Raw genomic sequence first — 23,680 nt, 5'->3', positions numbered from 1 at the left:
AAAAGCAGCAGGGAACCGGTATACAGCAGATTAGCATGTGAAGATGAGGAAAGCATCCAAGTCTTCAGGGAGGACAGATTTCACAGTCTAAGGGTATGTGCACACGTCCGGATTTCTTGCAGAAATTTCCTGAAGAAAACCGGAAATTTTCTGCAAGAAATCCGCATTTTTTTTTTTGCGTTTTTTTTCCGTTTTTTTCGCGGTTTTTTTAGCATTCTGCAAGCGTAATTAGCTTGCAGAATGCTAAAGTTTTCCAAGCGATCTGTAGCATCGCTTGGAAAACTGACTGACAGGTTGGTCACACTTGTCAAACATAGCGTTTGACAAGTGTGACCAACTTTTTACTATAGATGCTGCTTTTGCAACATCTATAGTAAAAGATAGAATGTTTAAAAATAATAAAAAAAATGCTTATACTCACCCGCAGACAACTGATCTCCTCACCGGCGTCCGTTCCGTATAGATGGTGTGTGCGCGCAGGACCTTCCATGACGTCGCGGTCACGTGAGCGGTCACATGACCGGTCTCGACCAATCACAAGACGGCGACGTCATCGGCAGGTCCTTCACCGCACACCAGCTACAGGAACCGAAGCGACAGCGTGCAGTGGAGAGGCGGGAAGATATCGAAGGTGAGTATAGGACTATTTTTTTATTTTAATTCTTTTTTTTTTACCAATTATATGGTGCCCAGTCCGTGGAGGAGAGTCTCCTCTCCTCCACCCTGGGTACCAACCGCACATAATCTGCTTACTTCCCGCATGGTGTGCACAGCCCCGTGCGGGAAGTAAGCAGATCAATGGACTCCCAGGTGTGCGGAATCCCCTGCAATTCCGCATTTTAATGAACATGTTGCTTTTTTTTCCCGCGATGCGATTTTTTCGCGGAAAAAAAGGCTACATTTGCACAAAAAATGCGGAATACACTGAAAATAATGGGAGGCATATGTAAGCGTTTTTTTCGCGTTTTTATCACGTTTTTATAGCGAAAAAACGCAAAAAAAACGCAAAAAATACTGAACGTGTGCACATGGCCTGAGAGAAAGATCAGAACCCACCGCAGACACTATAGGAAGAAATAATACACTCAGGGAGTCCGACCTATTGCACCCCCACCAATCCATAGAATAAAGGGAGAAAAAAAACCCATGCAGTGATCCACCGTCTCTAAAGGTACCTTCACACGAAGCGACGCTGCAGCGATAGCGACAACGATGTCGATCGCTGCAGCGTCGCTGTTTGGTCGCTGGAGAGCTGTCACACAGACCGCTCTCCAGCGATCAACTATGCCGAGGTCCCCTGGTAACCAGGGTAAACATCGGGTAACTAAGCGCAGGGCCGCGCTTAGTAACCCGATGTTTACCCTGGTTACCAGCGTAAAATCTAAAAAAAACAAACAGCACATACTTACATTCACGTCCCCCTGCGTCCACTTCCTGACTGACTGAGCGCCGTACAGTGAGAGCAGAGCGGTGACGTCACCGCTGTGCTGCTTTCACTTTCACTTTGCGGCGCTGAGTCAGAGGAGGAAGCAGACTGCAGGGGACGCAATGTGAGTATGTGCTGTTTGTTTTTTTTACATTTTACGCTAGTAACCAGGGTAAACATCGGGTAACTAAGCGCGGCCCTGCGCTTAGTAACCCGATGTTTACCCTGGTTACCAGTGTAAAATATCGCTGGTATCGTTGCTTTTGCTTTCAAACACAACGATACACAGCGATCGGACGACCAAATAAAGTTCTGGACTTTATTCAGCGACCAGCGACATCACAGCAGGATCCTGATCGCTGCTGCGTGTCAAACGAAACGATATCGCTAGCGAGGACGCTGCAACGTCACGGATTGCTAGCGATATCGTTATAATGTCGTTTCGTGTGAAGGTACCTTAAGCTTTTCCAAGACAAAGGTGTTTCATCATCCGGCTAGGTAATAATCTTCAGGAAACCTCATTACCAGCAGGTGGCTGAGGTTCAGCTTTTCAGGGAAGCACTGACTACACCAATACTTTGTTCCCTTTATTCTGAGGATCATAAAGTAATGACATATCCTAGTGATTACACTAACAGTATAAACAGGAAACCTCAACTACGGTAAATTAGTTAACAATACTAAAAGTTTCATGAAACTTTTGATTGTTTAATATCAAGTATTGTAGATTAAACTGAATGAATATAATCTTTCAATATAAGATAAAAAGTTCATACCTTTGGGTTGAAAGTCACATTCCTTGGAAAAGTTTGTTGAAGATGAACAAACAGCTCCATATCCTCGGTTTGCAGGGTAGCCATGACTCGTTCAGCCATCGCAAAAATCTCCAGCCATGAAGGGAATATATTTTTAATCAAAAGATGTAGATACATGAATAATTCATATGGATGCTCTGCTGAAAAAGCAAAATATTTATTTCACAATCTAGATATAAACCCTAGGAAAGCAGTCAATTGGACACACAATAGAAAATTAGGAAAATGATAAAGAAATGGTGCATGCAAATAAATTAGTTCATGATTCACATTTATTAATTGTCTCACAAAACACAAACTGATCTTCATTCAGTGCAGAGATCACCTCATTTTATGATCTTATAGAGTTTCTGGCTTAAAAAGGCTTTGCCATGAGCAAAAATTCATTTTAATGAATACATCTTGAAATAATAATAATTGGTTGTGTTTAAATTAAATGTTCCTGTGCTGAGATAATCTGATAAATGTGCCCCTGCTGTGTAATATGTAATGGCTGTGTCTGACCGTACAGGAACATCGTCTGATCATATCACAGCTCCTGGGCAGGGGAGGAAAGCAAAAGGGAGTATACAGACAGTACAGCACGGGATCACAGCGATTCTTTTTGTGACGTAAAACATTTCCCTGCATGTTTATAAACAATGTTTTACTTAAAAAAAAAGATCATTTGTTATCCCATGCTGTCCTGTCTGTATACTCTTTTGCAACCTTCCCTGCCCAAGAGATGTGGTATGATCAGAACATGTTCCTGCACGGTGAGACACGGCCATTACACAGTACACAGCAGGGGCACATTTATAAGATTATCTCATCACAGGAACATTAAACACATCCAATTATGGAACTTATTATTTCAAGATCTATTGATTAAAATTAACTTATATTAGTTGGAAAATTCCTTTAACCCCTTCACGACCTTGCCCTTTTCCGTTTTTGCGTTCTCGTTTTTCACTCCCCTCCTTCCCAGAGCCATACATTTTTTATTTTTCCGTCAATATGGCCATGTGAGGGCTTGTTTTTGCGGGACAAGTTGCACTTTTCAACGACATCATTGGTTTTAGCATGTCGTGTACTAGAAAACGGGAAAAAAATTCCAAGTGCGGTGAAATTGCAAAAAAAGTGCAATCCCACACTTGTTTTTTGTGTGGCTTTTTTGCTAGGTTCACTAAATGCTAAAACTGACCATTGTGATTCTCCAGGTCATTACGAGTTCATAGACACCTAACATGTCTAGGTTACATTTTATCTAAGTGACAAAAAAAATTCCAAACTTTGTTAAAAAAAAAAAAAAAAAAGTGCAATTTTCCGTTACCCATAGCGTCTCCATTTTTCGTGATCTGGGGTCAGGTGGGGGCGTATTTTTGCGTGCTGAGCTGGCGTTTTTAATCATACCACATTTGTGCAGATACATTCTTTTGATAGCCTGTTATTACATTTTAATACAATGTCGCGGCGACCAAAAAAAACGTAATTCTGGCGTTTCAAATTTTTTTCTCACTACGGTGTTTAGCGATCAGGTTAATCCTTTTTTTTATTGATAGATAGGGCGATTCTGAACGCGGCGATACCAAATATGTGTAGGTTTGATCTTTTTTATTGTTTTATTTTGAATGGGGCGAAAGGGGGGTGATTTAAACTTTAATATATATATTTTTTTTTTTCAAATTTTTTAATACATTTTTTTTTACTTTTGCCATGCTTCAATAGCCTCCATGGGAGGCTTGAAGCTGGCACAACTGGATTGGCTCTGCTACATAGCAGCAATCATCAGATCGCTGCTATGTAGCTGAATTGCAGGCTTGCTATGAGCACCGACCACAGGGTGGCGCTCACAGCAGGCCGGCATCAGTAACCATAGAGGTCTCAAGGACCTCTATGGTTACCATCCTGACGCATCGCCGACCCCCGATCATGTGACGGGGGTCGGCGATGCGATCATTTCCGGCCGTGCGGCCGGAAGCGCCGGTTAAATGCCGCTGTCAGCGTTTGACAGCGGCATTTAACTGGTTAATAGCGGCGGGTGAATCGCGATTTCACCCGCCGCTATTGCGGGCACATGTCAGCTGTTCAAAACAGCTGACATGTCCCGGCTTTGAGGTGGGCTCAGCGCCGGAGCCCACATTAAAGCAGGGGATACTATTACTGCGGAGGTCGCATGGCGGAGGTCGCATGGCGGAGGTCGGTAAGGGGTTAAGGTGTGTTTAATAGATTTCCGTAATTTTTGACACGTTTGTGGGTATGCTTCTATTTCTGCGCTTTGCCTTAATTACTATTTAGTACCTTAAAGGAAATAAAAAAGTGACTTATTGTTGAAAGTGTCAGGTTGGCGCCATTATACTGATTAAAATGATACCTTGTTGATAAAATCTGTCTTGTGGTTGTTGTTTAACCCCTTAGTGACCGAGCCAATTTTGACCTTAATGAACAAGCCAATTTTTTAAATTCTGACCAGTGTCACGTTATGTGGTTCTACTCTGGAATGCTTCAACGGATCGCACTGATTCGGAAGTTTGTTTTTTCATAACTTATTGTACTTTATGACAGTGATAAAATTTATTCTATATGACTTGCGTTTGTAAAAATATCTGAAATTTGGTGAAAATTTTGAAAATTTTGCAATTTTCAAACGTTTAATTCTTATGCCCTTAAGTCAGTGACTTATGTCAAACAAAACAGTTAATAAATAAAGCTTCCCACATGTCTACTTTACATCAGCACAATTTTTGAAACATATTTTTTTTGTTAGGAAATGACAAAGGTTAAAAGTCGACCAACGATTTTTCATTTTTACAACAAACATTACAAAACCATTTTTTAGGGACCATATCAAATTTAAAGTGTCTTTGGGGGGCCTGTATGACACAAAATACCCAAAAGTGACACCATTCTAAGACCACACCCCCCCAAGGTACTCAAAAAACACATTCAAGAAGTTTATTAACCCTTCTGGTGCTTCACAGCCGCTAAAGCAATGTGGAAGGAAAAAATGAACATTTAACTTTTTTCACAAAAATTTTACTTTAGCTCCAAATTTGTTATTTTCACAAGGGTAACAGGAAAAAATGGACCATAAAATTTGTTGTATATTTTCTACTGAGTACGCTGCTACCCTACAAGTGGGGGAAATCCACTCTTTGGGCGCAAGGCAGGGCTCGGAAGGGAAGTAGTACCATTTGACTTTTTGAACGCAAAAACGGTAAGAATCGAGAGCGGATACAATGTCGCGTTTGGAGAGCCCATGATGTGCCTAAGCAGAGTAAATCCCCCACAAATGACCCCATTTTGGAAAGTAGACCCCTTAGGGAACTTATCTAGATGTGTCATGAGCACCTGGAACCCCCAGATGTTTCACAGAGTTTATAAAGTAGAGCTGTGAAAAAAAAATTCACGTTTTATCCACAAAAATGTACTTTTAGACCCACATTTTTTATTTTCACATGGTTAACGGGAGAAAATGGACCAAATAATTTGTTTTGCAATTTCTCCTGACTATGTGGACACCCCATATGTGGAGGAAAACCACTGTTTTGGCACACGGCAGAGCTCAGAAAGGAAGGAGTGACGTTTTGGAATGCAGACTTTGATGCAATGATCTGCGGGCATCATGTCACATTTGGAGAGCATCTGAAGTGCCTAAACAGTGAAAAAACCCACAAGTGACCCCATTTTGGAAACTACATCCCGCAAGAATTTTACCCAGGGGTACAGTGAGCACTTTGACCCCACAGTCACTACTCAGAATTTGATAACATTAGGTAGTCATATTGAAAATTTTAATTTTTTTCACGAAAATGTTGTCTTAGCCCCAAATTTATATATCATAATGCATAAAAGGAGAAAATGGACCCCATAATTGGTTGCGCAATTTGTCCTGAACGTGACTATACCCCATATGTGGTCATAAACTTTGGCTTGGGCACATGGCAGGGCTAGGAAAGGAAAAGGCGCTATTTGCCTGGGGTAAATTGTGAATGCTATGTTGCATTTGAAGAGCCCGACATGTGAAAACAGCAGAAACCCCCCACAAGTGACCAGGGCGGGTTTTAGACAAAATGGGGCCCTGGGCAAAATTCAAAGTTGGGCCTCCAATCCTGAAATACTCTACAAACAACACTGTTAGCCCCCTTCACATGTCCATATAAAACACGTACGTGTTACACCGATATCGGTGTCACCAGTGTTTTCAGTGTGTCGTCCATGTGCCATCCGTGTTTTTCCAGTATGGATACTGGAAATGAAATTACGAAGCTTCTCACATACTTTCCATGTTAAATACAGACGGCACACGTACAGCACATGTACAGCACATGGACGGCATATTTACACTGACCCATAGACTTGTACTGGCCCTTGTCATCTGTGCTGCAGGGAAAACACGGACATGAGGGCAGCACCGTATGTTAAATAGGGTACACGTGGCATCTGTGAAAAACATGATACATGGTTGTGTGAGGGGGCCATACAGTCAAATAATAGAAACCATTAGCAGAATTGCCATCTTTTTCTACATTCTACCTCACAAACAGCAGAATGAAAAGCGATAAAAAAAATGTCACCGCAAACTACTCTGCTAAGTCCCCTCTGGCTCCGTGGCCGATGGTTCGGGGTCCCTGTTGGTTATTATTCACTTTGTCACTATAATATAAGGTGCAGCTACAAGATGACTGCAGCCCAGTGCTAAGACTGGCAGAGACCCACGGAGCCACAAGCCACTGCAGCCCAGTGCTAAGACTGGCAGAGACCCACAGAGCCACAAGACCACTGCAGCCCAGTGCTAAGACTGGCAGGGACCCACGGAGCCACAAGCCACTGCAGCCCAGTGCTAAGACTGGCAGAGACCCACGGAGCCACAAGCCACTGCAGCCCAGTGCTAAGACTGGCAGAGACCCACAGAGCCACAAGACCACTGCAGCCCAGTGCTAAGACTCGCAGGGACCCACGGAGCCACAAGCCACTGCAGCCCAGTGCTAAGACTGGCAGAGACCCACGGAGCCACAAGCCACTGCAGCCCAGTGCTAAGACTGGCAGAGACCCACGGAGCCACAAGCCACTACAGCCCAGTGCTGAGACTAGCGGAGACCCCTGGAGCATTAGTGCTGGAGCCGCAGGGGATTTATCATTTCATGCTAATTATTTTTACATTCTCAAAAAACCCCTGTAGACACTGTTCACACCCACCATTTTGGCTGTGGATTGATCTACAGTGTTGGCAGGAAATATTCTGCTTTTTCGCAGCCTTTTCACTTGCATTTTTGTTTCCCATTCATGTGAATAGGGAAAAAAACGCTGCAGAAATGCTGAAAGACAACGGCAACAGATTTATTAAAAAAAAGTGTCTTCTGTCCGGTGTCCGTGTCTGACTGCTGTACTGGGAAAGCGCGGAATAGTATAGTAGACTGCAATATTCCATCCAATAGGATATTAAGCACTGTTCACACTGCGCTTCTGCGGTGCGTCCGGGGGATCTGCCTGAATCCCCCTAAAATAGGATTCACATAAATTTGCAACGAGGCCACTGACTGCACTGACACAAGCAGAGGTCAAATGAAGAAAGTGACTGATTTTTTCTTCGGGTATTTGCACACGGTCAGGAATTGGCAGCGCTTTGGATGTAACACATGTCTGCTGCCGGCTATTGAATGCAGGTGAATCCTCTGTGACCACTGAACCGTGCGGATTCACTGCATCCAATACAGTGTATGGGTGATATTTATCTCGTGTCTCCGCAAGATAAATAGGCATGCTGTGATCTGGAAAGACGCACCGCATGTCCATCTCCACGGGTGAGCTGCGGGCATCTGTGCAAGCATAGTGGGCATGGGATTTCTTGAAATTCCATCCACTATGCTGCAACATCTGGATGCTGAACAAGTACACAGCGTCCCACCCGCAGCGATTACTGATCGTGTGCACCTACCCTCAGAGTCTGTTTCTGTTGTTTCATCTAAAAGTGTCCACTTTTCTGTGGCTGTTGGAACACACAGACACGTTCAGAAAAAAACCATCACCTGTGGAATTTATGTGAACTCCATTCCTGTCATTGCAATCTATGGCTCTATAGGGAATTCAGGCAGAACCCATCGGGCGCAGTAAAGACAGTGTGAACAGGCCCTAATGTAAAACACAGGCATTACAGATAAACTGCTGATCCCTATTATGGCGACACTAGAGTTAGAGAACTATATATGCAGCACATATACACTACACATGTACACATATTATATATACTTTATAAATATAGAAACATACACTACATATTGTATATACAGCATACAGACTGCTATATTGCATATACAGTGTTACGCCGAAGGACCTGAAGATAGAGGAGGGTGAACCCACTGAACCGAAACAGCGAACCTCCCGAGGACGAGTGGACCAGGTTGACCACCCCCTATACAGGGAGCGTTAGGAGCAGGCCCAAGGGAGACTACTGCACGGCAGCCGGTACCAAAAGGAAAGAACAGGACAGGGATGGCGGGAAGAGGATATTGAGAGACCGGCTGAACAGATGGAGATTGGAAGACAAACCGGAAGGCAGGAAAGTACACAGGACCGCGGAAGAGCAGGTGACGGAGGAGGACGGGCTAAACTGAGGAACAGGGGAACTGGAGAGCCGGAAACACTGGAGGACTGGAGCTGAAAGGAAGCGGGAAAAAACGGACAAAGGTTAGACACAGAAACGAAAACCAGCAACGGAGGTCAAGCAGAAAAGGGGAACGCAGAGTACGCTGAGAAGCGTGGGGGCCAGAGGCACTTGCGGTAAAACAAATGACAAACAGGCACAGGGGAAAGGAAGAGGCGGGCTTAAATGCAGTGTGGCTGCATACCTTCCGGGTCATGGTCCTCCAGGACCATAGAGAGGAGCAGGAGGAGCGTCAGAAGAAAAGGACAGAGTGCGCGTGCGCAGAGAACCCTAATGCGCGCGCGCCCGACAGGAGACAGGAGCCGGGAGAGCGAGCAGAGGAGATGACGCAGGAGAAGGAGGAGGAGCGCACCGAGACGCCGTGGCTCGGTAAGTATGAGCGGATAGCAGAGGCCGCGGCGGTGATAACAGCGACCTGACAGTACCCCCCCCTTACCTCCCCCCTTCCTAAGACCAGAAAGAAATCTAGCCAAAACTCGCGGAGCTTGGATGTTTTCCCGAGGCTCCCAAGACCTCTCCTCAGGACCAAAACCCCTCCAATCCACCAGAAAAAAGGTCCTCCCCCTCACTCTCTTCATGGCAAGAATGTCCTTGACCTCAAAAACATCAGTAGTGGAGGCAGGCCGAGAAGAAAGAGTAGTTGAGGCCTGAAACTGATTGAGAACAAGTGGCTTCAGGAGGGATACGTGGAAGGAATTAGGAATACGGAGCGAGGGAGGTAGTTTTAATTTGTAAGAGACATCATTAATACGGGCCAGAATCTCAAAAGGTCTAATATAACGGGGACCCAATTTACGTGAAGGAATCTTTAAGCGAACAAATTTAGAGGATAGCCATACCCTATCACCAGGATGATACAACGGGGGATCTAAGCGCCTCTTGTCGGCATGCCTTTTCATAGTGTCACGCGCAACTTCAAGAGCAGCCTTGGTCTCCTGCCAGATCCTGGAGAACTCCCCGGACAGAAGATCAGCCGCCGGCACCCCCGAGACAGGAGGGACCGGAAGAGGGACACCAGGATGTTGCCCGTAGACAATAAAAAAGGGTGACTTGGAAGAAGATTCACTGGGGTGGTTGTTGTAGGAGAATTCAGCCCATGGAAGAAGATCGGACCAGTCATTGTGATGTGAATTGGAAAAATGACGAAGATAGGTTACCAGAGTCTGATTAGTGCGTTCCACTTGACCGTTGGTCTGAGGATGATAGGCAGAAGAGAAGTCAAGGGAGATGTCCATAAATTTACATAGAGCTCTCCAGAACCGAGAGGTAAACTGAACTCCACGATCCGAAACGATATGTTGAGGGAAGCCATGGATACGAAAAATGTGACGGATAAAAATCTTCGCCAGATCGGGCGCAGAGGGTAATCCTGGAAGGGATACGAAATGAGCCATTTTAGAGAACCTGTCCACAACAACAAGGATGACAGTGCAGCCGGAAGAGCGAGGCAAATCGGTGATAAAATCCATAGCAATGTGTTGCCACGGAGCCGAAGGAACTGGAAGTGGAAGAAGGAGCCCACAGGGCCGTCGCCTTGGTACCTTGTTCTTGGCACAAGATGGACAGGAAGCAACAAAGTCTTGAACATCCTGGGAAAGAGTTGGCCACCAGTAGTAGCGGGAGAGAAGCAAGAGAGTCTTCTTAAGACCAACATGGCCAGCAAATTTGGAAGCATGGCCCCATCGTAAGACCCGCCTCCTGTTGCGCTCAGAAACGAAGGTCTTGCCCGGAGGCAAAGAAGACAGACTGACGGGAGCCACTACGATGATCTTGGAGGGATCCAGGATATGCGAAGTCTCCTCCTCCGAGTCAACGGGCAGAAAGGATCTGGAGAGAGCATCGGCTTGAAGATTCTTATTGCCAGGACGAAAGTGTAACTCAAAATTGAAACGAGCAAAGAAGAGGGACCATCTAGCTTGCCGAGGATTAAGTCTCTGTGCCGAACGAATATAAGCTAGGTTCTTGTGGTCCGTATAGATTCTGAAGGGGTGAACAGCTCCTTCCAATAGGTACCTCCACTCTTGTAAGGCCAACTTGATGGCCAATAATTCCCTGTCACCAATCGAATAGTTTCGTTCAGAAGGAGAGAAGGTCTTGGAGAAGAAACCGCAGGTGACCAATCGACCAGACGAAGATCTTTGAGAAAGTACTGCCCCAGCTCCTACTGCAGAAGCGTCTACCTCGAGAACAAAAGGTTTATTGACTTCAGGGCGATGAAGCACGGGAGCTGTGGAGAAGGTTTGTTTCAGAGAGAGGAAGGCATCCTCGGCTTCAGGGGACCAAACATGAGGATCGGATCCCTTGCGAATTAAACAGATGATGGGTCTGATCAGAGAAGAAAAGTGAGGAATGAATTGTCGGTAGTAATTCGCGAAACCGATGAATCGCTGGATAGCTTTGGTACCAAGAGGACGAGGCCAATTGAGCACGGCGGACACTTTCTCCGGGTCCATACATAAGCCAGAATCAGAGATAATGTATCCCAGGAAAGGAAGAGATGACTGCTCAAAGGCGCACTTCTCGATCTTGGCGAATAGGCGATTCTCTCTCAGACGCAAAAGAACAAGACGAACGTCCCTTCTGTGAGTAGACAAGTCCGGAGAATAAACAAGAATATCGTCCAAATATACCACCACACAGGAATACAGAAGATCTCTGAAGATGTCATTCACAAATTCTTGAAACACTGCGGGGGCATTGCATAAGCCGAAGGGCATGACAAGGTACTCGTAGTGACCATCTCTGGTGTTGAAAGCGGTCTTCCACTCATCTCCGGAACGAATTCGGATAAGATTGTAGGCCCCACGAAGATCTAGCTTAGTAAAAATTCGTGCTCCCCGAAGCCGATCAAAAAGTTCCGGAATGAGAGGCAGAGGATACTTGTTCTTGATTGTAATCCTATTAAGACCTCGGTAGTCAATGCAGGGACGAAGAGTTCCATCCTTCTTCTTGACAAAAAAGAAACCTGCGCCAGCAGGTGAAGAGGACTTGCGGATGAAACCCCTGGCCAAATTCTCCTGTACATACTCGGTCATGGCTTGAGACTCCAGAGGGTTCAGCGGATAAATTCGTCCCCTGGGAGGAGTAGAACCAGGAACAAGGTCGATCGGGCAGTCATAAGGACGATGAGGGGGCAAATTCTCCGCCTCTTTCTTGTCGAAGACGTCGGCAAAGGAATGATAGGCCGAAGGCAAACCTGCCGGTGGAGAAATTGACATCGATGGCCTTATAGGAAGAACAGGACGCAGACATCTAGTCTGACAGGAATTACCCCATCGGAGGACATCACCAGACCGCCAATCCAAAACTGGCTCGTGTATTCGTAACCACGGAAGACCCAGGAGAAACGTATGAGACAATGAAGGCAAGACGTAGAAAGCAATCTTCTCCCGATGCAAAGCCCCGATTTGCAGCTCCACCTCTTCGGTGACCAAGGTAACGGTCTCCTGCAAGGGCCGACCGTCAACTGACGCTAACTGCCGAGGAGACTCCAAGGATCTGACAGGAATTTGATACCTACTGACCGCCTCGAGTTGAATAAAATTTCCTGCCGCTCCAGAATCAACATAAGCTACCTCAGAAAAACAAGAAGAACCGATATGTAACAAAACAGAGAGAGTAAAGGGTAGAGAGGTATTACTATCACCTAGGTAGGCCTCCCTTACCTGACCTAGGCGGAGGCGTTTCCCGGCCTCACCGGACAGGAACGTAGGAGATGAGAAGCACTGCCACAATAAAAGCAGAGACCCTGTGTAAGTCTCTCCTTGCGACGCAGTTCCGCTGGCTTGATACGATCCACTTGCATAGGTTCGGGTGCAGCAGCCGAAGAAGAGGGGACTTGTAGAGAACGAGGAGGACTGCGAGAAGACGGAACAGGTCGAGGCAATCTCTTTTCCCTAGCAGATTCACGGAGACGTTCCTGAAAACGCAAATCTATGCGGGTTGCTAAGGAAATAAGATCTTCCAGGGAAGTTGGGGTGTCCCTACCTGCCAACTCGTCCTTAATTCGACCCGACAAACCGCGCCAGAACGCCCCAACTAAAGCCTCATTGTTCCAGCCCAACTCGGAGGCCAAGGTACGAAAATGAATGGCGTACTGGCCGACAGAAAGAGCACCCTGGCGGAGATTAAAAAGAGACTCAGTGGTTGAAGCTAACCGCCCAGGCTCATCGAAAACCTTACGAAAAGTCTCCAGAAAAGAAGAAAGTTGAGAGACGAGAGGATCATCTCGTTCCCAGAGGGGATTAACCCAGGCCAGCGCCTCTCCCTCCAAGTGTGACACAATGAAAGCCACCTTGGCACGGTCAGTGGGGTATTGCTGTGGTAAAAGTTCAAAATGCAACTGACATTGATTTAAGAAACCCCGACACAATTTGGGATCTCCACAATACCGCGGAGGTCTAGCCAGACGGGGAGGTGGGTGTGAAGCTGGAGTCTGGACAGGAGCAGAGGCGGAAGTTTGAAGGGCGAGCAGACGATTATCCACCGAAGCCATGTAATTTAGTATGTGGCCCTGTGTATCACGTTGCTGGGCGAGCTCCTGCTGGAGACCGGCCAGCTGGGTTGCGCTCCCCGGGTCAGAGGGCTGAAGAGCAGTTAAACGGGATTCCATAGATTTTAGAAAACCCATAATTCTGGTTTGGTTCTCCCGTAGAAACAACAGTTCCTTTTGGGTGGAAACAGAAGTACCAGCGGGGTCCATGGCCTGTTTGTACTGTTACGCCGAAGGACCTGAAGATAGAGGAGGGTGAACCCACTGAACCGAAACAGCGAACCTCCCGAGGACGAGTGGACCAGGTTGACCACCCCCTATACAGGGAGCGTTAGGAGCAGGCCCAAGGGAGACTACTGCACGGCAGCCGGTACCAAAAGGAAAGAACAGGACAGGGATGGCGGGAAGAGGATATTGAGAGACCGGCTGAACAGATGGAGATTGGAAGACAAACCGGAAGGCAGGAAAGTACACAGGACCGCGGAAGAGCAGGTGACGGAGGAGGACGGGCTAAACTGAGGAACAGGGGAACTGGAGAGCCGGAAACACTGGAGGACTGGAGCTGAAAGGAAGCGGGAAAAAACGGACAAAGGTTAGACACAGAAACGAAAACCAGCAACGGAGGTCAAGCAGAAAAGGGGAACGCAGAGTACGCTGAGAAGCGTGGGGGCCAGAGGCACTTGCGGTAAAACAAATGACAAACAGGCACAGGGGAAAGGAAGAGGCGGGCTTAAATGCAGTGTGGCTGCATACCTTCCGGGTCATGGTCCTCCAGGACCATAGAGAGGAGCAGGAGGAGCGTCAGAAGAAAAGGACAGAGTGCGCGTGCGCAGAGAACCCTAATGCGCGCGCGCCCGACAGGAGACAGGAGCCGGGAGAGCGAGCAGAGGAGATGACGCAGGAGAAGGAGGAGGAGCGCACCGAGACGCCGTGGCTCGGTAAGTATGAGCGGATAGCAGAGGCCGCGGCGGTGATAACAGCGACCTGACATACAGTATACAGACCTGCTCGAAAAAATAAAGGGAACACTAAAATCCCACATCCTATGTATCACTGAATGAAATATTCCAGTAGCAAATCTTTATTCATTACATAGAGGAATGTGTTGAGAACAATAAAACCTAAAAATGATCAACATAAATCACAACTAATATCCCACGGAGGTCTGGAGTTGGAATGATGCTCAAAATCAAAGTGGAAAATGAAGTTACAGGCTTATCCAACTTCAGTGGAAATGCCTCAAGACAAGGAAATGATGCTCAGTAGTTTGTATGGCCTCCACATGCCTATATGATTTCCCTACAACGCCTGGGCATGCTCCTGATGAGGCGGCGGATGGTCTCTTGAGGGATCTCCTCCCAGACCTGGACTAAAGCATCCGCCAACTCCTGGACAGTCTGTGGTGCAACGTGACGTTGGTGGATGGTGCGAGACATGATGTCCCAGATGCGTACAATCAGATTCAGGTCTGGGGAACGGGCGGGCCAGTCCATAGCTTCAATGCCTTCATCTTGCAGTAACTGTTGACACACTCCAGCCATATGAGGTCTGGCATTGTCCTGCATTAGGAGGAACCCAGGGCCAACCGCACCAGCATATGGTCTCACAAGGGGTCTGAGCATCTCATCTCGGTACCTAATGGCAGTCAGGCTACCTCTGGCGACCACATGAAGGCCTGTGCGACCCTCCAAAGAAATGCCACCCCACACCATTACTGACCCACTGCCAAACCGGTCATGCTGAAGGATGCTGCAAGCAGATCGCTCTCCACAGCGTCTCCTGACTCTGTCACGTCTGTCACATGTGCTCAGTGTGAACCTGCTTTCATCTGTGAAGTCTTCAAAGGGAAATTTGTAGTTAAAATTCTGCGCTGCCGCTAAGATGAATTTCAGGAGAGTATAGTTGATTCACAGTGGTTTTATTCAACGCGTTTCAGGGGTCTCATGCCCCCTTCATCAGGAAATACCACCATCTGTGAAGAGCACAGGGTGCCAGTGGCAAATATGCCAATCCTGATGTTCTGTGGCAAATGCCAAGCATCCTGCATGGTGTTGGGCTGTGAGCACAACCCCCATCTGTGGACGTCAGGCACTCAGACCATCCTCATTGAGTCGGTTTCTAACCGTTTGTGCAGACACATGCACATTTGTGGCCTGCTGGAGGTCATTTTGCAGGGCTTTGGCAGTGCTCCTCCTGTTCCTCCTTGCACAAAGGCTGAGGTAGCGGTCCTGCTGCTGAGTTGTTGCCCTCGTACGGCCCCCTCCACGTCTCCTGGTGTACTGGCCTGTCTCCTGGTAGCGCCTCCAGCCTCTGGACACTACGGTGACAGGCAGAGCAAACCTTCTTGTCACAGATCACATTGATGTGCCATCCTGGATGAGCTGCACTATCTGAGTCACTTGTGTGGGTTGTAGAGTCTGTTTCATGCTACTACGAGTGTGAAAGCATATTAGTACTAGGAAGTGGACCCTCTGGGTCACGACTTCAGAGCCCCCGAGGACGAGTGAACCAGATGGTACCACCCCCTGTACAGGGAGTGTTAGGGACAGGCCCAAGGAGGATGAAGCCGTGACAGCCGGAGCCAAAGGGACGACTGAGGATAGCGCAGAGAGGGAACAGAAGAAGCTGGAATGGCGGAGGTACCGGACAGAAGGAGGAAGCAAGGACTGGGCACTAACCGGTAGGATGCTTGCACTTGACAGAAGGAGACAACGGAGACTCAGGACTGGCAGGATACGGCAGGACCACAGAGCCGGCTAAGTATGACAGGAACGCAGAGCCGACTGGATACGGCAGGAACGGTGGAGGCAGGAACGCAGGACTGACAGGACACGGCTGGAATGCAGGACTGGCAGGACACGGCAGGAACACAGGACTGGCAGGACACGGCAGGAACACAGGACTGGCAGGACACGGCAGGAACACAGGACTGGCAGGACACGGCTGGAACGCAGGACTGACAGGACACGGCAGGAACACAGGACTGGTAGGACACGGCAGGACCACAGGACTAGCAGGACACGGCTGGAATGCAGGACTGGCAGGACACGGCAGGAACACAGGACTGGCAGGACACGGCAGGAACACAGGACTGGCAGGACACGGCAGGAACACAGGACTGGCAGGACACGGCAAACAGAGAAGGTAAGAGATACAGCGACGATAGCAGGGATCAGAGCCAGGGAACCTAAGGGAATGCTGGCGGAAAACCAGCAAACGCAATAGACGCAAAGGCGTCTTACCCGGTGCGATGCAGGGGAGAAATACCTGATGGGCGCCGCCATATTGGGGGCGGAGCCAGCGGGTCACGACCTCCCAGAAGTCCCGGCGGTAAGAGGAGCACGTCTGCGCATGCGCGGACCGCCGAAGGGACGAACGCAAGGGAATCCAGACGGAGAGGAGCAAGGAGGAGTGTCGGGAGCGCACCGGCCGGACAGGTAAGTATCGCGTGGTGTAACAAAGCACAACCAACATTCAAAAGTGACCAAAACATCAGCCAGAAAGCATTGGTACTGAGATGTGGTCTGTGGTCCCCTCCTGCAGAACCACTCCTTTATTGAGTGTGTCTTGATAATTGCCAATAATCTCCATCTGTTGTCTATTCCATGTGCACAACAGCATGTGAAATTGATTGTCAAACAGTATTACTTCCTAAGTGGACAGTTTGATTTTCACAGAAGTTTGATTTACTTGGAGTTATAATCTGTTGTTTAAGTGTTCCCTTTATTTTTCTGAGCAGTGTATATACTGTATATATATATATATATATATATATATATGTGTATATATATATATATATATATATATATACACACACACACAAATGCACCACAGAGATCAATCATACTATATACTGTATATATGTACACACATACTATATACACATAAAAAGACACACACACTGCTGTATACTACCCATGTACACACACAGATACACATATATATGTATACTTACCAGGTCCTGATGTCGCTTGTGCAGATCTCACAACAGTGGTGTAAGTGCAGACAGTGGTGTAGGTGCAGACATGATGAGGAGGAGAGGACACACACACAGGGCTGCAGACATCGTCCTGCCCCAAGTCTGAACTCTGCTGTGCTGTGCCCCTCCCCCTAACTCTCAACTTCTAACCTGACACTGCAGGGGAGGGGGGATTGGAGGGGGCTTTGGGAGAGACCCTCAAGGACTACAGAGGATGAACAGCGTTATTCAATGTAAGTAATGCTGTACACCCTCTGGGCACTTCATAAAGGGGCTGCAGACACAGGGGGCCCCTTTGTGGGTGGAGGCCCTAGGCAGCTGCCTTGTCTGCCTACCCCAAACATCAGCCCCGCAAGTGACCCCATTTTGGAAACTAGACCCTCAATGAATTCATCTAGGGGTGTAGTGAGTATTTTGAACACATAGGTGACTCACAGAATTTTATGACATTGAGAGCACAGATTTTGCTAGAATAGTTTGCAGGCGACATTTGCGGAGCCTGAAAGGTGCCAGAACAGCAGAAGGTGACCCCACTGTAGAACTGCACCTCTCAATGAATTCATCTATGGCTGAAATGACCATTTCGTAACATCCACGCTGTGCTTTAATCTGGAAAATTGCAAATCTGTCAGTCTAGTACCCATATATTGTGACCCCATACAGTGTAGCACCACATTGTGCCCAGCTTGTCCTTCTGGCGATACGAATCCATAAATTCAGTGCCTTCTCTCCATTACAATAATGACAAACATGTGGCCTCGTACTGTGGTTTAGGCTATTCTCATGGCGGCTGTCCGATGGTTACTAAGGGGGTCTTGTGACACTCTTGTAACAACTTAAATACTGCGATCAGCGATCGACAGATGCTACTGAGCAGGCGCCTTTTTGCTAGAGGAAAAAAATTGTCTCCACCAAGATGACGCCGGCATCGCCTGCGTAGTAGCATCTATCGGATTGCAGATAGATGCTACTGCGAAGGCAAGGACGGCACCATTTTGAGACAGAATCTTTTTTTTTTCCCCGAATAAATGTATATCACTAAATAAAATAATTTAATGCATATTATAGATGTGATGATACTGCAGCGCAGGCACCACCACCGGCGCCTGCCTGCTGAATGTGATTTTTTTTCAATACATATTATATTCAGTATGTAAAACAGGGGGCAAGTCACTAGGGATCATTGACCTGTCATAAGACATCAGTATAAATACCTAAGTAGGGCAACACATAAACACCCCCCCACACACACACACACACACACAGACCCGTCCCCAAGCATGAGAATCTCATTAAGGCCACGTTCACATGTTCAGTATTTGGTCAGTATTTTACCTCAGTATGTGTAAGCCAAAAGCAGGAGTGGGTGATAAATACAGAAGTGGTGACGTGTTTCTATTATACTTTTTCTCTGATTAATCCACTCCTGAGTTTGGCTTGCAAATACTGATGTAAAATACTGACCAAATACCGAACATGTGACCGTGGCCTAACTGAAAACTACAGATGCAGATTAAACAACAACCACAGGACGGATTTCATCAACCAAGGTATCATTTTAATTAGTATAATGGCATCAACCTGACACTGTCTGTAGGTTACTCAGCACAATCCTGCTGACAGGTTCCCTTTAAATCAGAATTTGTGTTAATTTTTTAAAATTTTGTCAAATTAAAATAAATAATTTAATATATAAATATTGTAGGGGTTAACTCTCTCGGGTAGCCGCTTGGAACATGAAGCTACAGGGTTTTTATATCACATATGAAACAGTGTTTACTTCCACTGCTTGCACAGTACCAAAAACAAAACCATAAGCAAAAAATCCCTAGCCTTGTCCAGGCACTAACTCAACCCTGGCTATTCGTACACGGCTGAGATAGTCTCAGTACGGTCACACAAAACAGCTATCGTCCATAGAAACCAGTGATGCTTGCAGTTTAGTCAAACATGAGACTTCTATCACTTTATAGACAATCCTGGGATCAGAAAGGGAAGAAACCCATGATCAGATTTCAGCCAAGACATGCTTGAATCTGATCGAAAGCATGCCCAGGGGCATTCAGGCAGTGTTGAAATTCAAAGGTGAATTTACATACTGTATATTCGAACTCACGGCTGGCCACTTCGCATATCCCCAGTGTTTTGTTTCTATCCATTTCTGGTGCTTCTCTATGTATGTTTGGGGTCATTGTCCTCCTGAAGACCCATGACCTAGGATGCAAATCAAGCTTTTCTACAATATGCACTACATTGCGACCCAAAGTCCTTTCATAAACTTCAGATTTCATGATGCCTTGTATACAGTCAAGGCACCCAGTGACAGAGGCAGCAAAACAGTCCTAAAACATCTTAGAATCTCCACAATATTTGACTGTAGGTACTGTGTTCTTTTCTTTGTACAGTGGGTACGGAAAGTATTCAGACCCCCTTTAAATTTTTCACTCTTTGTTTCATTGCAGCCATTTGGCAAATTCAAAAAAGTGAATTTTTTTCTCATTAATGTAGATTCTGCACCCCATCTCGACTGAAAAAAAAACAAAACAGAAATGTAGACATTTTTGCAAATTTATTAAAAAAGAAAAACTGGAATATCACGTGATCATAAGTATTCAGACCCTTTGCTCAGTATTGAGTAGAAGCACCCTTTTGAGCTAGTACATCCATGAGTCTTCTTGGGAATGATGCAACAAGCTTTTCACACCTGGATTTGGGGATCCTCTGCCATTCTTCCTTGCAGATCCTCTCCAGTTCCGTCAGGTTGGATGGTGAACATTGGTGGACAGCCATTTTTAGATCTCTCCAGAGATGCTCAATTGGGTTTAGGTCAGGGCTCAGGCTGGGCTAGTCAAGAATGGTCACAGAGTTGTTCTGAAGCCACTCCTTTGTTATTTTAGCTGTGTGCTTAGGGTCATTGTCTTGTTGGAAGGTGAACCTTCGGCCAAGTCTGAGATCCAGAGCACTCTGGAAGAGGTTTTCATCCAGGATATCTCTGGACTTGGCGGCATTCATTTCTCCTTCAATGGCAACCAGTCATCCTGTCCCTGCAACTGAAACCCCCCATATATGATGCTGCCACCATGTTTCACTGATGGGACTGTATTGGGCAGGTGATGAGCAGTGCCTGGTTTTCTCCACCCATACCGCTTAGAATTATCACCAAAAGGTCTATCTTCATCTCATCAGACAAGAGAATCTTATTTCTCATAGTCTGGGAGTCCTTCATGTGTTTTTTAGCAAACTCTATGAGGGCTTTCGTATGTCTTGCACTGAGGAGAGGCCTCCGTCAGGCCACTCTGCCATAAAGGCCCGACTGGTGGAGGGCTGCAGTCATAGTTGACTTTGTGGAACTTTCTCATATCTCCCTACTGCATCTCTGGAGGTCAGTCACAGTGATCTTAGTGTTCTAATTACCTCTCTCACCAAGGCTCTTCTCACACGATTGCTCAGTATGGCTGCATGGCCAGGTCTAGGAAGACTTCTGGTGGTCCCAAACTTCTTCCATTTAAGGATTATGGAGGCCATTGTGCTCTTAGGAACCTTGAATACTGCAAAAATTATTTTGTAACCTTGGCCAGATCTGTGCCTTGCCATAATTCTGTCTCTGAGCTCCTTGGCTAGTTCCTTTGACCTCATGATTCTCATTTGGTCTGACATGCACTGTGAACTGTGAGGTCTTTTATAGACAGGTGTGTGCCTTTCCAAATCACGTGCTATCAGTTTAATTAAACACAGCTGGATGCCAATGAAGGAGTAGAACCATCTCAAGGAGTATCACAAGGAAATGGACAGCATGTGACTAAAATCTGAGTGTCTGAGCAAAGGGTGTGAATACTTATGACCATGTGATATTTCAGTTTTTCTTTTTTAATATGCAAAAATTTCTACATTTCTGTTTTTTTTTTTTTTCAGTCAAGATGGGGTGCAGAGTGTACATTAATGAGAAAAAAAATAACTTTTTTTGAATTTATCAAATGGCTGCAATGAAACAGAGTGAAAAATTTAAAGGGGTCTGAATACTTTCTGTACCCACTGTAGGCCTCATTCCGTTTTCAGTTCACCATAGAATGATGTGCTTTACAAGAAAGAGCTCTATCTTGGTCTCATCTGTCCATATTCCCTTTGCCAGGAGGATTTTGGCTTAAGGTACCGTCACACTAAACGATATCGCTAGCGATCCGTGACGTTGCAGCATCCTGGCTAGCGATATCGTTGTGTTTGACACGCAGCAGCGATCAGGATCCTGCTGTGATATCGCTGGTCGTTGATTAAAGTTCAGAACTTTATTTGGTCGTCAGATCGCCGTGTATCGTTGTGTTTGACAGCAAAAGCAACGATACCAGCAATGTTTTACAATGGTAACCAGGGTAAATATCGGGTTACTAAGCGCAGGGCCGCGCTTAGTAACCCGATGTTTACCCTGGTTACCAGTGTAAAATGTAAAAAAACAAACAGTACATACTCACCGTCTGATGTCTGTCACGCGTCCCTCGCCGTCCGCTTCCTGCACTGACTGTGAGCTCCGGCCGGCCGCAAAGTGAAAGTACAGCACAGCGGTGACGTCACCGCTCTGCTGTTAGGGCCGGCACTCACAGTCAGTGCGGGAAGCGGACGGCGAGGGACGTGTGACAGACATCAGAGGGTGAGTATGTACTGTTTGGTTTTTTACATTTTACACTGGTAACCAGGGTAAACATCGGGTTACTAAGCGCGGCCCTGCGCTTAGCAACCCGATGTTTACCCTGGTTACTCGGGGACCTCGGCATCGTTGGTCGCTGGAGAGCGGTCTGTGTGACAGCTCTCCAGCGACCAAACAGCGACGCTGCAGCGATCGGCATCGTTGTCTGTATCGCTGCAGCGCCGCTTAGTGTGACGGTACCTTTACTTGTGTACATTTTGGCAAACTGTAGTCTAGCTTTTTATGTCTCTGGGTCACCAGAGGGGTCCTCATGGGTCTCCTGCAATAGTGTTTCATTCAAATGTCAATGGATAGTTCAAACTGACACTAAGGCTACTTTCACACTAGCGTTAACTGCAATACGTCGCAAATGCGTCGTTTTTGCGAAACGCCGCATCCAGCAAAAGTTTTTGCTGGATACGTTGTTTCGTCATAGAGTAACATTAGCGACGCATTTGCGACGCATTTGCGACGCATTTCCAAACGGTGAATGCGTTTGGCGGCGTTTGGGCGTATGGTAGCGGTCCGTCGGGAGAAAAAAACGTTACATGTAACGTTTTTTGCTCCCGACGGTCCGCTTTTTCCGACCGCGCATGCGCAGTCGGAACTCCGCCCCCACCTCCCCGCACTTCCCCGCACATCACAATGGGGCAGCGGATGCGTGGGAAATATGCATCCGCTGCCCCCGTTGTGCGGCGGAGAACACACTAGCGTCGGGAACGTCGGCCCGACGCGCAGCGACGGGTTGTTCCCGACGCTAGTGTGAAAGTAGCCTAATGCACCCTGAACCTGCAGGACAACTTCAATTTCTTTGGAACTTGATTGGAGTTGCATATCCACCATCCATATGATCCTTCATTGCAACCTTTCATTAGTATTTCTTTGCCATGAATGTCCAGGGAGATTGGCTACAGTACCATGGGTTGTAAACTTTTTGATTATGTTGAGCACCATGGTCTAAAGAACATCAAGATCTCTGGAGAAAAATTTGTAACCTTGAGATTGTTGATTTTTTTCAACAATTTTGGGCCTCAAGTCTTCAGATAGTTGTCTTATCTTCTTTCTGTTCTCCATGTTTAATGTGGCACACTCAGACACACAATGCAAAGATTGAGTCAACTTTCCTCTTTTTATTTGATTTCAGGTATAGTTTTCTTATTGCCCATAACTGTTACTTGCCACAGGTGAGTTAGAATGAGCATCACATGGTTGAAACAAAGTTGTTTACCCATAATTTTGGAAAGGTGCCAACAATTTTGTCCTGAACATTTTTGGGGTTTTGTGTATATTTAATTTGCCTTTTTTTCTCATTTTTTGTGTTGTTCCAATACACACAAAGGAAATAAACATGGGTATAACAAAACATGTGTAATTGCCATAATTATCTAGAACAATTTCAAGGGTGCCAACATTTCTGATCATCACTGTTTATATTGTAGTGCAGCGAGGTTGGGTCAGTGTGACAGACAGGGACCACAGAAAAAGTTCACAGCAAAACGTGTTTAATTTCCAAACTCACGCAGTGAACAGCACACGGTATCTCCAGATCGCAGCCGGGAAACAAGACAATTCATAAATGTCCAGTTGCCAAGGGCAACTGCACCACCGTATCACACTGAGGGGTGCCAGGAGTTCACTCTGCTGGTT

The 23,680-nt window shown here is 46.5% G+C and overlaps 1 protein-coding gene across 1 annotated transcript in view; it reads right to left on the bottom strand.

Annotated features, from left to right (window-relative positions):
• LOC143817701 (uncharacterized) overlaps window positions 1–23,680 on the bottom strand; it is a 385,700-nt gene that overhangs the window by 245,938 nt on the left and 116,082 nt on the right. Inside the window, exon 12 of the mRNA XM_077299189.1 lies at window positions 2,203–2,381. Coding sequence (XP_077155304.1) covers window positions 2,203–2,381 — 179 coding nt within the window. The remainder of the gene's footprint in view (window positions 1–2,202; window positions 2,382–23,680) is intronic.

Source organism: Ranitomeya variabilis, chromosome 3 (assembly GCF_051348905.1).
Source record: "Ranitomeya variabilis isolate aRanVar5 chromosome 3, aRanVar5.hap1, whole genome shotgun sequence".
Classification (NCBI taxonomy): domain Eukaryota; kingdom Metazoa; phylum Chordata; class Amphibia; order Anura; family Dendrobatidae; genus Ranitomeya; species Ranitomeya variabilis.
This window is presented reverse-complemented; position numbering and strand designations above follow the sequence as displayed.